Consider the following 13,540-nt stretch of genomic DNA (forward strand, 5'->3'; position numbering starts at 1 on the left):
GTGGAGCTCTATCTTCAGAATGAAAACAGAACACAAAAATTTCACAGCACATTCTAGAGGAAGGGAAGCTTAGTGTTTAGTTACTTTATTGAGGCTCGTCCTATTTTCATGAAGGCTAGAAGCAATAAGAAGTGTAGACTATAGAAAGGGATTTAGAAGGAATGTTTTAATGTTCTGTTATCTTCTGGTAGAGTGGCTTAGTATTTAAACAATGGACTTCAGAGTTAGGCAAACATAGGTTTCAATCCCAACTTGATCGGTCTGCAGTTTGAATAACTTAACCACTTTAAGGTTCATTTTCCTTATCTGTGAAATGGGCATATTAGTAATAGCTATCTTCTTGTGAATATTAACACGTCCAGTATTTTGCCTGGTAGGTTGTAGATGTTCAGATCATACTAGTTCCTTCTCTTTCATCTTTCCTTACATTGCTAACCTGAAAGTATCATATCTTAATAATTTTTATACCCTCCACTGGTGATGTGGATATTCAGTAAATGTCTGTTGAATTCAATATTATCTTCTTTACTCTCAGAGTTGTGAAGATTAGTCCACAGACTGATTCAATTTGAATGCTATCCTGTTAGTTTAAAGCATTATGAAATGAAGTGCCGGAAGTGCCCTAAGGAATATCATTCTAATATAACAAACCTCATCGATTTTTTTTCCAAGACTCACTCTTTCTCTGAATTCCTATTCATTAACAGCAATCAGAACAAGAGACTTGACTTCTTATGATATCACAGGCTTACTGCTTTTAATGGAGGCAGGAGTTGTGGCAAAATCTCTTTGATTGACAATGTGAAGACATCTCTTTTAGAACAACTTGTGAAACCAAATTTGAAGCTGTCATTTGACATTATGGTTTGACAATTTTTTTGCAGTTACATTTTTAACTACAATTAAGGGAATCTCGATTTCTGCACATATATAAGAAACTAGATTCTCTTTGGTCTAAGAATTTAAAAGTGAACGTTTTAAAAATAAATACTATTAATTGCAAGTAGATCCTAAATTAGCCTATTGTGCCACCTCCAAAACCATTATTAAAAAAAAAAAATCTGGGAAAATTGCAGGATAGAATGCTGTGGATAACCACTCGTTTATCTCAAATGTGAAAAGTTAAGGCAGCAAAACGTACTGTAGGGAGCCCCGGGCTGGTGTAAGCTGGAGCCTGCTTTGCCTCGCGAATAACATCACTTCAGATAGTCATTTACCTCTCAGGATCTTCATCTCTTCTAAAAATTAGAAAATTGCACTAATGTATTTCCAAAGACTGTCAGGGAAAAAACTACTGTATCACTAGAGACTAAAACAATACCTGACACACAGTAGGCACTCAGATATTTGCTGGATGGATGGATGGATGGATAGATGAGGAGGAATTTAATTCCAATCAAACCACTGATCACAGGATCTAAAACTCAGCAGCTCTCAGTGTTTTTCTCAGGCCCAGAGAGTTTCTAACTTGCCACAAAATCAGAGCTGGGAGTACAATTCAAACTTTTGGATTCTAGTGATAATCATCTTTATTGTATTCTTAGTGAAACCCAAATTTAGGACCTAAATCTGTGTCATTTCCTATAATTCTAAAGCAGCAATATCTCTAGAAATGGTTCTGGAGAGGAAATTGGATATCTGTATGATACTGAAAAATAGCTACCATTTTCAGCTGTTTATAACATAGAAAATATGGAATATGCCCCCTAGAAGTTATGTTTTATTTCTTATCATTCCTCTGGATTTCTAGCAGAAAGTCTCACTAGAGTCAAAGTTGACCCTCGATAGTTCCTTTCAACACAGATTGCTTTTTCTTTATCAATGTGTTAGGATATTTTCTATTCCTGAGCAATGTGCAAGCTCTTCCATTGTTGTACTGTATAAATGTGGTTTTTACATTTTGGAATAAAGATTATCTTTTCACACATATAATTATCTCTATATGTGGCACTCAATGCCCAGTCCATGCCAATCAAGAACAGTAAGTGTTTATAACACCATGCATTATCTTGCTGTCTGCCGTGTCCCATGAAAGAATCATACTCTAGAGTTGTTAGTGTCAGGAACAGAGGTTCAGCAAGAATCACAGGTATGTGAAAGTCTTTATTTCTGTAGCCATAAATATCAAGCAAACTTACCATCATAGATGCAAGTTCATAATTTTTCTAACAGCTCACTCAAAACACCTTATACTTTGTACAGAAACCATAAGGAACTTCATAATTCTTTGAAAATTTAGTGAATAATTACCATTTTATTAACCTTGTTTAAACGTTGGCCTACAATACTCTAGCTTCCATAATCTACTAGACTCTCACAGTTTTGTTCTAAAAGGATATATATAACAGTGGTGTTTTGTACTAGATCCATCAGAGGAATGTATTTGGAATGGATTCTAATTTTGGTGGTATCGAAATTATAACTATCCCCAGGGAGACTAAAATTTGATCACCTCAAATATTCAGTACCATCCATTTTAAAGTAAGAGTAACTTATAATCTACTCACAGGCACCCATCTAGAAATGCCCTTAGAATTTGTTAATCATTAAGAGCTCTTTTCAAATAGGAAACTTAGCTCAAGAAATAACGTGAATGAAATTGTCAGAACTCTACCACGTACATGGCCAGCCACATTCATTCTATGATACTGACATTTTGAAAACCAGGTGAAGTGCTACATTATTTATATCGACTGCCGCTCTTTATTTGATCATGATTACTGTTATAAGATTCTATAATCTTATACCCAAAGTTTAAGATTAGACCACTGTATTAGTTTCCATAGCTGCCATAACAAATTACCCCAAACTTAGTGGCTTAAAACAACATGGATTTATTATCTTACAATTCCGGAAGGTCGGAAGTCCAAATTAACGTTAAGGGACTAAAATCCAGGTGTCAGTAGAGCTGGTTCTTTCTGGAGGTTCCAGGGAAGGACCCATTCCTTGTGTTTTCTAGTTTGGAGGCTACTGGTATTCCTTGAATCCCAGCCCCATGAATCTAACCTGTTTCTGTTGTCACAGCATCACCTTCCCCCACATTAACTTTCTTTTCTCTCTCACATAAAGACCTTAGTAATTACATTTAAGGTACATCCAGTTTATTCAAGATAATCTCCCCATCCCATGATCCTCAGCTTAATCAAATCTGAAAAGTCTCTTTTGCCATGTAAGGTAACATATTTACAGTTTCTGAGGATTAGGACATGGATATCTTTGAAGGTGATTATTCCGCCTACCAGAACCATAAGATAAGTTAAAAATGGGTATTATCAACACTATAGCAATTACTTTAATAAAATTAAACAGAGAGTTATAGCTAGTAAGCCAACAAAGCAGATAAAATTACATCATTAGATATATACAAAATTCAAAAGAAGGCAGAGAAAGAATAAAAAAGGAACAACAGATGAGACAAATAGGAAACAAATAGCAAGATGATAGCCTAATCATGTCAACAATTTAATTAAATATAAATTGCCTAAACGTTCCAATTAAAAGGCAGAGATTATTAGATTGCATGAAAAAGTAAGATTCAACTATATACTGTCTACAGGGAAAGTCTTATAAATATAAAGACACAAATAGATTAAAAGTAAAAGAATGGGAAAATATATCCCATGCTGACATTAATCAAAAGAAAGCTGGAATATGTCTATTAATATAAGGCAAAGTAAATTTTCGAACAAAGAATATTGCCAGGAAAGAGGAAATTTATTTCAAAATGGTAATAGATCAATTCATCATGAGAACATAACAATCCTAAATGTTTGTACATCTAATAATATAGTTTAAAGGCACATGAAGCAAAAACTGATAGAAACATAAAAAGTAGGAAAATCCACAATTATTGTTAGAGATTTCAGTAGCCTTCTCCCAATCACAGATAAAACAAGTAGACGGAAAAATCAGTGAGGCTGCAGAAGACTTGAACTTTATGGTCGACCTAATTATAAAACAATGCTACCTCTTTGGAAAACAGTTTGAAAGTTTCTGAAAACGTTAAACATACACTTACCTTCTTACCCAGCCATTTCACTCCTAGGTATTTACCTGAGAAAAATGAAAGGGAATATTTCTACAAAAACCTGTACACAGCTATTAATAGCAGATTCATCTGTAACAGCCAAAACCTGTGAAACAATCTAAATATTCATCAGTAGGTGAATGGATAAACAAATTGTGATATATTCATACAATGCAATAAAAATGAATTAACTGTTGATACATGGTACTACATGGAGGAATCTAAAAGGAAGTATACTGAGTGAAAGATGCCAGACAGAATAAAAGAATATACTATATGAAATATAGAGAATTGTATATAGCATTCTGAAATGCCAACTAATCTACAGTGACAGAAAGCAAACCACTGATTACCTTGGGGTAAGAGGACAGGAGTAAGAGATTAGAAAGGGACATGGGAAAACTTGGAAGGATGATGGATGTATTCATTTTCTTGATTGCAATGATGGTTTCACAGGTTTATACACGTGTCAGAACTCATCTCTGTATATACTTCAAACTTGCAGTTTATTGTTTGTCAATTATATCTCAAGAAATCTTTTTTTAAGTCTTCTTGAAACCACATACCCCACCCCCACACGCTGCCATGGTAAATCTTCTGTGGAAAGGAAGGAAGTTGAGAAAGCTGTTTCCCAACAGGGAAAAATATCTCTAGTGCTCTCTTCTAATGTGGCCAAGATAGAGGATGGAAAAGAAAGTATATATCAGAGAGGAAACCCAGGAGCTATGGAGAAAACTGAACTGAGAAATCACTCCCATGTGAAAGAACTCTGATAGTCTAAGGAAGGGAAGTTTCCCACCAGGACAGGAATCTTCAAAATGGTGTCCAGTGGGATTTGGGAGATGCGATAGACTCCACCTGGTGCCGGGTGACTTACTGTGCACCTTACAGTGAGAGGACTGTGTGCCCGTACCTGACTGACATCTGACATGGCCATTAGACTTTGTTCTTGCCTCTGAACGGTGAGAGAAGTAATGTGCACCAATATGGAGCAGAAGCTTTTAAAATTCTACATTTGGGCGATGTTTCTTTTCTGAGAGCTACAAAATCAGCATTTCCGGGTAAGAGTCGCTCCTTAGGCTGCATCCTGGAACAAAATATGAGAAGCAGAGCAGCAGATGACACCTAATGAGCAAAAAATAGACTTTGATATTGTAAGCCTCTTAGATTACAGACATGTTAAGTTTGAGATGTCTCTGAAATATTAAGTAGAACAGTCAGGTGGAGAGCTGGATACATGAGTCAGACACTCAGAGAACAGATCTGAGCTAGAGATAAAATTTGGGAGCTGTCAGCATCTACGTTGCATTTTAACCATAGGACTAGATAAGATCACCTAGAAAAAGAGTGGAGAGAGAGAGAAAAGAAAGAGGTCCAGAACAAAATGCTGAGGAACACAAATATTTAATTGACAGGTGGAGGAAGGTGAGTCTGCAAAGGAGACAGGAATGAGCACATGTTCTGAGGAAAGCCACAAATGGGATTTTGAAGGTAATCCCACTTCTGCTGTCTTCATTCTTTGTTCCTTCTGCTTCCCTTTCTTTTCTCCAGCCTAGCGACTGCTGAGCAAGCATCATAAACTGCTGGGTCTGCTTCTCAGTTTAAAAGACGAATCCTCCTTTTGCTTTGCTGGATTTTGAGCACCATTTAGACAGGGACCCTGCCTTGCTAATTCCCTCTGCCCCTCCAAGGGCCCGATAACGCTGCCTCGTTCACAGTGTGCAGGGTGGTCGGCAAAGCCCGCAGTAGTAGTCTTCACCTGCCCATCCCCTCACCTTCGTGTTTCCTTTCATTCTCTTTCCTCCACATACCCATTCTACTCTGTACTCAGCCTTTATCCTTAGTTGTTTTTAGAAATATTGAGTAGATACACAGAAGGTGTATAGAGGTGCACAGTACAAAGAAGAACATCTGTGGATCGATCGCTCAGTTTAGGAAGAAGAACCTTACGTTAGCTCGAAGTCCCTGTGCTTCTCCCTAATTCTCTCACGTTGCACCCTTCCTCGGAGGAAACCACCAAGCTGCATTTCGTGGTTCTCAACAACCTAGAAATAAAGAGCGTCTGCAAAAACCAGTGACACCCACTGTCCTTTCGCTTTGCTTGATAATTTTACCAAGTATATTTGTATTCCTAAAAGTTGTTCAATTTTACATATATTTTATCTTCATAGAAATAAAATCATATGTATTACTCAGGGATTTTTTTTTTCTTCAAGATTGCGTTTGTGGGAATTGTCCGTGATAGTGCTCGTGACTGAGAATCATTCATTTTTTCAACTATATTCTAAAATATACCACAATTTATTTCCGCTTTAGCTGTATTCTATAAGTTTTGCTATGTAGCAACTTCATTGTTGTTCAATTCTAAGTATTTTTAATGTCAGTTATGATTTTTATTAGACCAAGGATTTATTCAAAAATACATTTTTAAATTTCCAAATACATAGAAATATATCTTTTGTTATCAACATTCCTTTGTTTTCAAATAATATGGACAATAACTGTGCTATTCAGTAGAAGTCTAAATGCGAGTCACAAGTGTAATTTTAAATGTTTAAATTGCCACATTAAAAGTGAAAAAAAACAGGCAAAATCAATGTTAATATTTTATTTAATCCAATATATACAAATTATCATTTAAATATGTACTTATCTTTGAAACTTATCATAGACATTTTAGATTTTTTTGTACCAAGTTTCACATCTGGTATATATTTTGCAATTATAGCACAGCCTGGTTTGAAGTGGTTACACTTTAGGTTCTCAGTGGCTACCATATTAGACTATACAGGTTTATGGTATAACTATTGTTTGAAATTGCTAAAATTTACTTTCTGGCTTGTATGTAGTCAATTCCGTGTGAGCTGGAATATAATTATGTACTTTTCCAGTAAGTGGGGTTAGGGTCCTACATATTTCTTTAAATTAATCTTATTATTTGTATTGTTTAAATCTTCTATATTTTTATGGAATTAATTTGTCTGCTCGACCCTGGTTGCTTCAGTACACATTGCAGGAGCGCCATTCACATATTGCCTGGAGTTATGCAATGTATGCTTCCATGGATTCATATGGTGGTCTCAGATTGACTTACTGTAACTAAGGGAGGTATGTTGAATTCAGCCACGACAGTGGGGATTTGACAATTTCTCATTACAGTTCTATAACATTTTGCTTTATATATTTTGAAGCTATTTTACTGCGTGCATGTAAGTTTAGAATATGCATGGCGAATTAACCCTTTATCATTATCAACCCAGAATGACTTTTGTCTTAAAATCTACTTTGTCTGATATTACCGTAGTTGCATACTTTCTTTTCTTTACTACTTCTCTATCTTTAAAAAAATTAATATCTCAAACTCATCTTGAATAATGGAAGGACCTAGGAACACTCGAGCTCTGATAGTTGCCATCCTAACATACATTTAACATTTTGGTCTAGTCTTTTTAGTTCCACCCTTTCGTTAGCCTCATTAATTACACAGAGTCAGAACTAGTATTTCATACGGATGATATTGTTTACAATTACCTACATGCAGGGCTGGCTACATAGTTTTCAGGGCCTAGTGCAAAATGAAAATATATGGCCCCTTGTTCAAAGAGCCGAAGAGCAGCTTTTTCCTCTCCAGGGCCCCATGACTCAGCGCAGGGAGTGCACGTGCTCAACCTCCACACTCCTCAAGCCTCTATCCAGGCCGGGGCCCCCACCCAAAGCAGAGGACTGCAGCAGGTGCTGAGCAGGGCCAGGGAACAGGGGGTCGAGAACCATGCTGGGGAGTGAGGGAGGTGGCAGGAGGTAGGACTCTGTCTGAGCGGAGGCTCCAAGCCCCTGGCACATGCTTGATTGTCCTGTCAGACCCCACTTACCAAAACACAAAGTCAAAGACAGAACAATTCGGAATTTATCAGTAGTGAACCCAAAGCATTAAACCTGAAGCACAGGTCCCCCTTCCGAGAATGGGCCCTGTACGGCTGACCCGATCACATGCCCAGGAAGCCCTCCCTGCCTGTGGGTTTGCCAGTTTCTTTGCTCACCATTTCTTCCTGCATGTCTTACCTTCCTTCTGAATATATTCCTTCCTAAAAACCATGTTCTTTGAAGCTCTTTTAGTAAAGGTCCTTTAGCTGGTGGTAACATTCAGATTTTAGTTATCTGAGCATACTTTATTTTAGCCTCATTCTTAAAGATAGTTTTTCTGGGTATTCAACTTTAAGTAGATTTCTTTTAGAACATTGAACATATCATTTTGCTGTCTTTGGCTTCTTCGTTTTTGTTGGAAAATAAGCTTTTTGTTTATTTGACTCCTTTAAAGATATCTAGTTTTTTTCTCTTCAGCTTCTTTTAAGATCCCTTTAATTTTGATGTTCTTTGGCTCCACTACCATATGCTTGGATTTCCTTTTATTTATCTTCCTTGGAATCCACTGAGCTTCTAGATTTGTGGGTGGTTGTTTTTTATCAATCTGGAATTCTCCTCAGATACCACTTTCTCCCGCTTTCTCTCTCCTTTGCTTCTGAAATGGTAATTAGATATATGAGAGATCTTTTCACTCTATTTTCAACTTCTCTTTTATATTTTCTATATTTTTGACCACCTGTACTGTACTCTGTATAATTTCCTTGAATATTTCTTTCAGTTTATTACTTCATTTTTCAGCTATGAATTATCTGCTACTGGACTGTCTACTGAGTTTGCAATTTCAATGATCATATTTGTCATTTCTACCAGTTCGGTTTGGTTCTTTTTCAAATTTAATTAATCATTTAAATCAATCTTTTTTTTTTTACCATGTTGAACATCCTTACTTTATATTCAGTACTTTAGAATTTATGAGTTTGATCATACCATCATTTGTGTCTGCTTATTCTTCTGGTTTTTTAAAAATAGTTTTGTAATTTTAAAAATTATGATCTCATCAGTCCTGAATCTTTATTCGTAAAAATTCTTTGAGTGCCAGGTTGAAGATAAATTTCTCCTAAAAATGTTGGTGTTCTTCCTACCAAGTTTCAATGCTATACTTATTATTGAGGCTCTTTCTTTCCTTTCATTTTTTAACCTTTACTTTGTAATAATTTTATATTTACAGAAAAGTCACAAAGATAGTACAGAGGTTATGTTTCCCTTTAGCTCATCCTTCATAATCATGGCATAACCAGTTTTCTGTAAAAATTAAGACATTAACATTGATGTAATATAATTAATTAACCTATAGACTTTATTCAGATTTCAGTTTTCCACTGATATTCTTTTTCTGTTCTTTCACTTGAGTTTTATTCTCTACATCTTTCTCACTTTCTGTCCAGCTCATTGATGAATTCAAAGACTTTTTTTTAAAAGAGGAAAATATAATTTTACTTATTTTCAGTAGGACAATTGTCAAAGTACCTAGTTCAACACACTTCTGGAAAGTGAAGTCTGGAGAGTTTTGTTTTTTCAATCGATTTCCCTCAAATGATATTCATAATCCTGGTTATCAGTCAAACTATCTTCTTATGTTTGTGTCCTTAAAGTTTTCTAGACTAGAAATGTAGGCATTATTTTCATTACAATGAAAACATATTTAATAACATTATGAGTGAGGCTGGAATACAGATCAACAGATAGACTGAGTCTATTACATTATCTCAGTGAGAGATAAAGCCAAGAATCTTAATGAGGTTGTTGGTAGTGAGAAAGAAGGGAGGACATAGTTTGACACACACCACGGAAACAGAAGACACAGAACTTGTTATTGAATGAATGTGGTAGAACAAGAAGAAGGAAGAGTTGGAGATGACTCAGGAATTTTAAGCCAACGATTTTGACTGTTAAAGGTTTTCAGAAGTCAAATGGAAAGGCAGGATTGCAGGAGATAATTGTGGATTTGCTTTTTGATGTGTGGAATCTTTGGTGTTGATGGATCATTGGGGTGGAGAGATGTTCAATGGCAATTATAAATGAGAGTCACAAGTTTGAGGAAAAAGGATCAGCACTAAAAGGAAGAGGTCGATGATGGAAAGCAAAGGGATTAGAAGGAGGACTAAATAATGGAGAAGAATCATCTGCATAGAAAATAAGAAGGGTCATGGTGATTATAGAAGGCGGAAGGAGCTCTAACCAACAAGCAAGCTTTTGCCATTACTTGTGATAGTCAAAGGCTTAATTTCTGTGCCCTGTGAAAAGTTTTCAGAATTCCCTGTACTTACCTTCACCCAAAGGATCATAAACTAAGCTGTAAGATTATGTAAATTAAAATATTAAAATGTTCTTTGTGTTTTCAATTTTCTAATATGTTTTGTACTATACCACAACTCAGACATTACCTTTTACTTAATTTTGTTTGTTCCTATTAGTATTTGAGATAAGTAAAGGAAAAGTAAATCTAGCAGGAACCACAAACGTGTTAATTTTGTGGCATATCCCAACATATTTTTCTTTTTTTAAGGAACAAAATATTGTCTAGTGTTAGGATGTAGTCATAACCTTTGGAACCACAATGTATAGCATTTTATTATATTTGTGGTTCCCCTCATGTTGTTACTATTTCATGCAAAAATAACATTACTTATTATGCAAAAATTAAGCCTGATAAAATACTTACCTTATATGCACTGTTTGTAAATTGCAGTTAACAGATCAAATGATATATAAGAGCAGCATATATATTGCTAAAAAGAATAAACAGACTAACTTATGAAATTATATTCTCTGAGCCAAGATGTGCAATTTAGAAAGAATGTTAGGGATGAGTCTTGACTCATTTGTCGGGTTTATGGTTTTCAGGGAATTGATGCTGATTTCACATCAGAAAAGCATCGAGCAGCTGCAGGAAACCCTTAGACAGGAGCTGTTGAATGATGATAACTGGAGGGAGAAGGTAACGATAATGTGACTTTCACCAGCATGTGCCTTATTTGCTTTTTAAAAATTCTGTTCGTTTTCCAGAAGACTATTCCAAATAGATTTCTTTGCTTCTATGTACACTTTTGATGATTCTTTCTGGAATTTCCTAATCCAAACATGCTTATGACATATATCTTTTCCAAAATATTAGACAATATAATGGAAATAAAAAAGTAAAAACAAAATTTAAAATCTTGTGAGGTTAAGATAGCCCTTATTTCTTATGTAAAAGTGTAATATTTATTTTAAAATGTTTACCTTTTTCTCATAAAGTGACAGAATCTACATTTGAAAAAAAGCAGGGTAATATTTCATTCTTATAGTTTCTTAGCTTTTAAGAAGATAATGTAAAAGAATGGAAAATTACTTAAAATTGTTTCATTATGAACTTTTGACAGTGTGAAATGAATAAATATTTAGCTTGCTATTTACAAAAAATGTTTGCTCTTAGAATATGAAAAAAATTGCATCGATTTTTGTCTTTGGACTTTTCTATCATTTTTAAAGTTTCAACAATGAATATGAATTACTTTATTAATTTTAAAGAATACAAGTATGTAATATTTAAAAATTATTAGCTCCTACCTTCTCAGGCCATGTTCAGCTGTAGTCTTTGAGTCTATAGCCATCATCTCCCTCTCATAACCTTGATACTCGTTGATTGATCCCTGGGCCTTATCCTGCACAATATACTAAAACTCTCCCAACTCTTTTTCTTCCGCAACTGGTAGTCATCCCTAACACTAACCTTCTGCCTTGGTTTTCTGATTGTGTCTTAAATTTGCATCTAGAACTAGAGCTGGCTACTGAAATTTAGATTTATTTTGAATTCGAAACCCTGACACCCAGTTTGGTTATTGAAGCCCTTACACTGGGTCTGGTCGAAGCCCTGACACCCAGTTTGGTTATTATCAGATTCCTCTCCTTGGTGACTAGACCCTATTACTTGTAACCTCAAACAACAAGCAATGGCCTCTTTCAAACCAACATCTCCACTTGAAATTCTCTACAATATTATCCACCAGATTGAAACACTTTAGGTATTGTTGCTGGCTCAGGTCACTTCTAAATTTGTCACTTTCACTTGACTCTTCATGCAGTTGGCCAGACTCAGCCAGTTTTGGCCCTCCATAAACCAGTCCCCTTTCCCTTGTCCCTCAGGGACAGCACATTCAGGTTGTAACAAAAATTATCACTATAACAACCATTTCATATGGGTAACAATTAAAATTCGAGAATATAAAGTTTCTCTAAGTGTCTCATTGTTATTTTTTAGCATGTGCATTTTCTTTTCCTTCCTGTCTAAAACCCACATTTCTTTAATTCTAATTTGTATTAGCCTCAGTGTACTCAATTAGCTAGTCTATTCTTATTTACTTCCCCTATCTTTACTAATACATGTTTAAAAATACGAAAAGATGATCAACCTAACTAGCAATCTAAAAAATGAAAATTCAAACAATGAGAGATTATTTTTCATCCATCCAACTGATAGAGTTGTTTTTATACTGTGACAAAGGTCTAATGAGATAGCCTTTCATACTAACTCTTTAAGGAACTGGAAATTACAGCAACCTTTTGGAGAGCAGTTTGGCAATATGTACAAAGAGATTTGTAAACATTTCATCTTTGGCTCAGAAATTTCACTGATGAAGTTAATGTGGATAGAGATTCACAGATGTTCCCCTTCCCTCAAATTCCTTAGCTCTTCTTAGATGGATAGAATAAACTTTCCTGCCTTTGCTTGCGTAGAAATTCCTCATCTCCATGGCCACACCTCATGAAAGACTTTCATGAAGGACAGTCTACTAAAGTCTCTGCCTTCATGACCCACTCTAGAACTGCTGCTCACTGTACCTTCCCCTTGAGGTAGAGGCATGGCAAGTAGACCAAGTTAGTGTTGGCATCTGACAATATAAGTGTAATATGTTCTTGCTCTATGCTAAGTTAATTTGATGATGAAAATAAACCTATGTAGGATTTTCTAAGTTCTTACTAAGGCCATAATATCTTTCTAATAACTTAATTATATCACATATATTTTTTGGAAGGTATATTTTTCTATAATATAAATAAATATTTCATTTTGTTGAGAGGACATGACTTCTTGTTAATAAATCTTATCATTTAGCTTAGTGGTAAATTAAGATCCAGACCAGTAAAGTCTAGGAATAATAATTATGTCTTGACTGTGTTAGCTATTGATACTATGAATAAAGATTTTCCTAAAAGTTTTCTCATGAAAAAGAAGAATTGCTAATATGACATTCTCATCTCTTTCTTGGGTCACTGTGCCTTTGTGTAGAAATGAAATGCTCCCTTTACAATATGTAATACACATATTAGAATAAACTTTAAAATTTAAATGCTTTTAACATTCAAAAAGTAGATGGAAACGTGTGCCTATTCTTAATTATTTTAGAGTATATAAAAAGCACATAACAAAATCAATAGTTGCTATGCAACAAGGATTGCACATTTTAAAAATAACTACATATTTACTAATTGTCATGGATTTTGTTTATTTCAAGTACTGCTTTGAAGAAAGAAAATTAATGTTCATGCTGAACATTAAAATTGTTTCCAAATGCACAATGGTGTTACTATTTAGTCAAAATTTTGTAATTA

General features: G+C 35.0%; 1 protein-coding gene across 3 annotated transcripts in view; it reads left to right on the top strand.

Moving 5' to 3' along the window:
- Positions 1 to 13,540, top strand: part of LEKR1 (leucine, glutamate and lysine rich 1) — a 155,569-nt gene that overhangs the window by 117,122 nt on the left and 24,907 nt on the right. For all 3 annotated transcript variants that reach the window (XM_016143430.2, XM_016143435.2, XM_036219152.1), the window contains one exon: positions 10,793 to 10,886. In XM_016143430.2, the coding sequence (XP_015998916.2) occupies positions 10,793 to 10,886 (94 nt within the window). The remainder of the gene's footprint in view (positions 1 to 10,792; positions 10,887 to 13,540) is intronic.

The sequence above is a fragment of the Rousettus aegyptiacus genome, unplaced genomic scaffold (genome assembly GCF_014176215.1).
Source record: "Rousettus aegyptiacus isolate mRouAeg1 unplaced genomic scaffold, mRouAeg1.p scaffold_m13_p_4, whole genome shotgun sequence".
Lineage (NCBI taxonomy): Eukaryota > Metazoa > Chordata > Mammalia > Chiroptera > Pteropodidae > Rousettus > Rousettus aegyptiacus.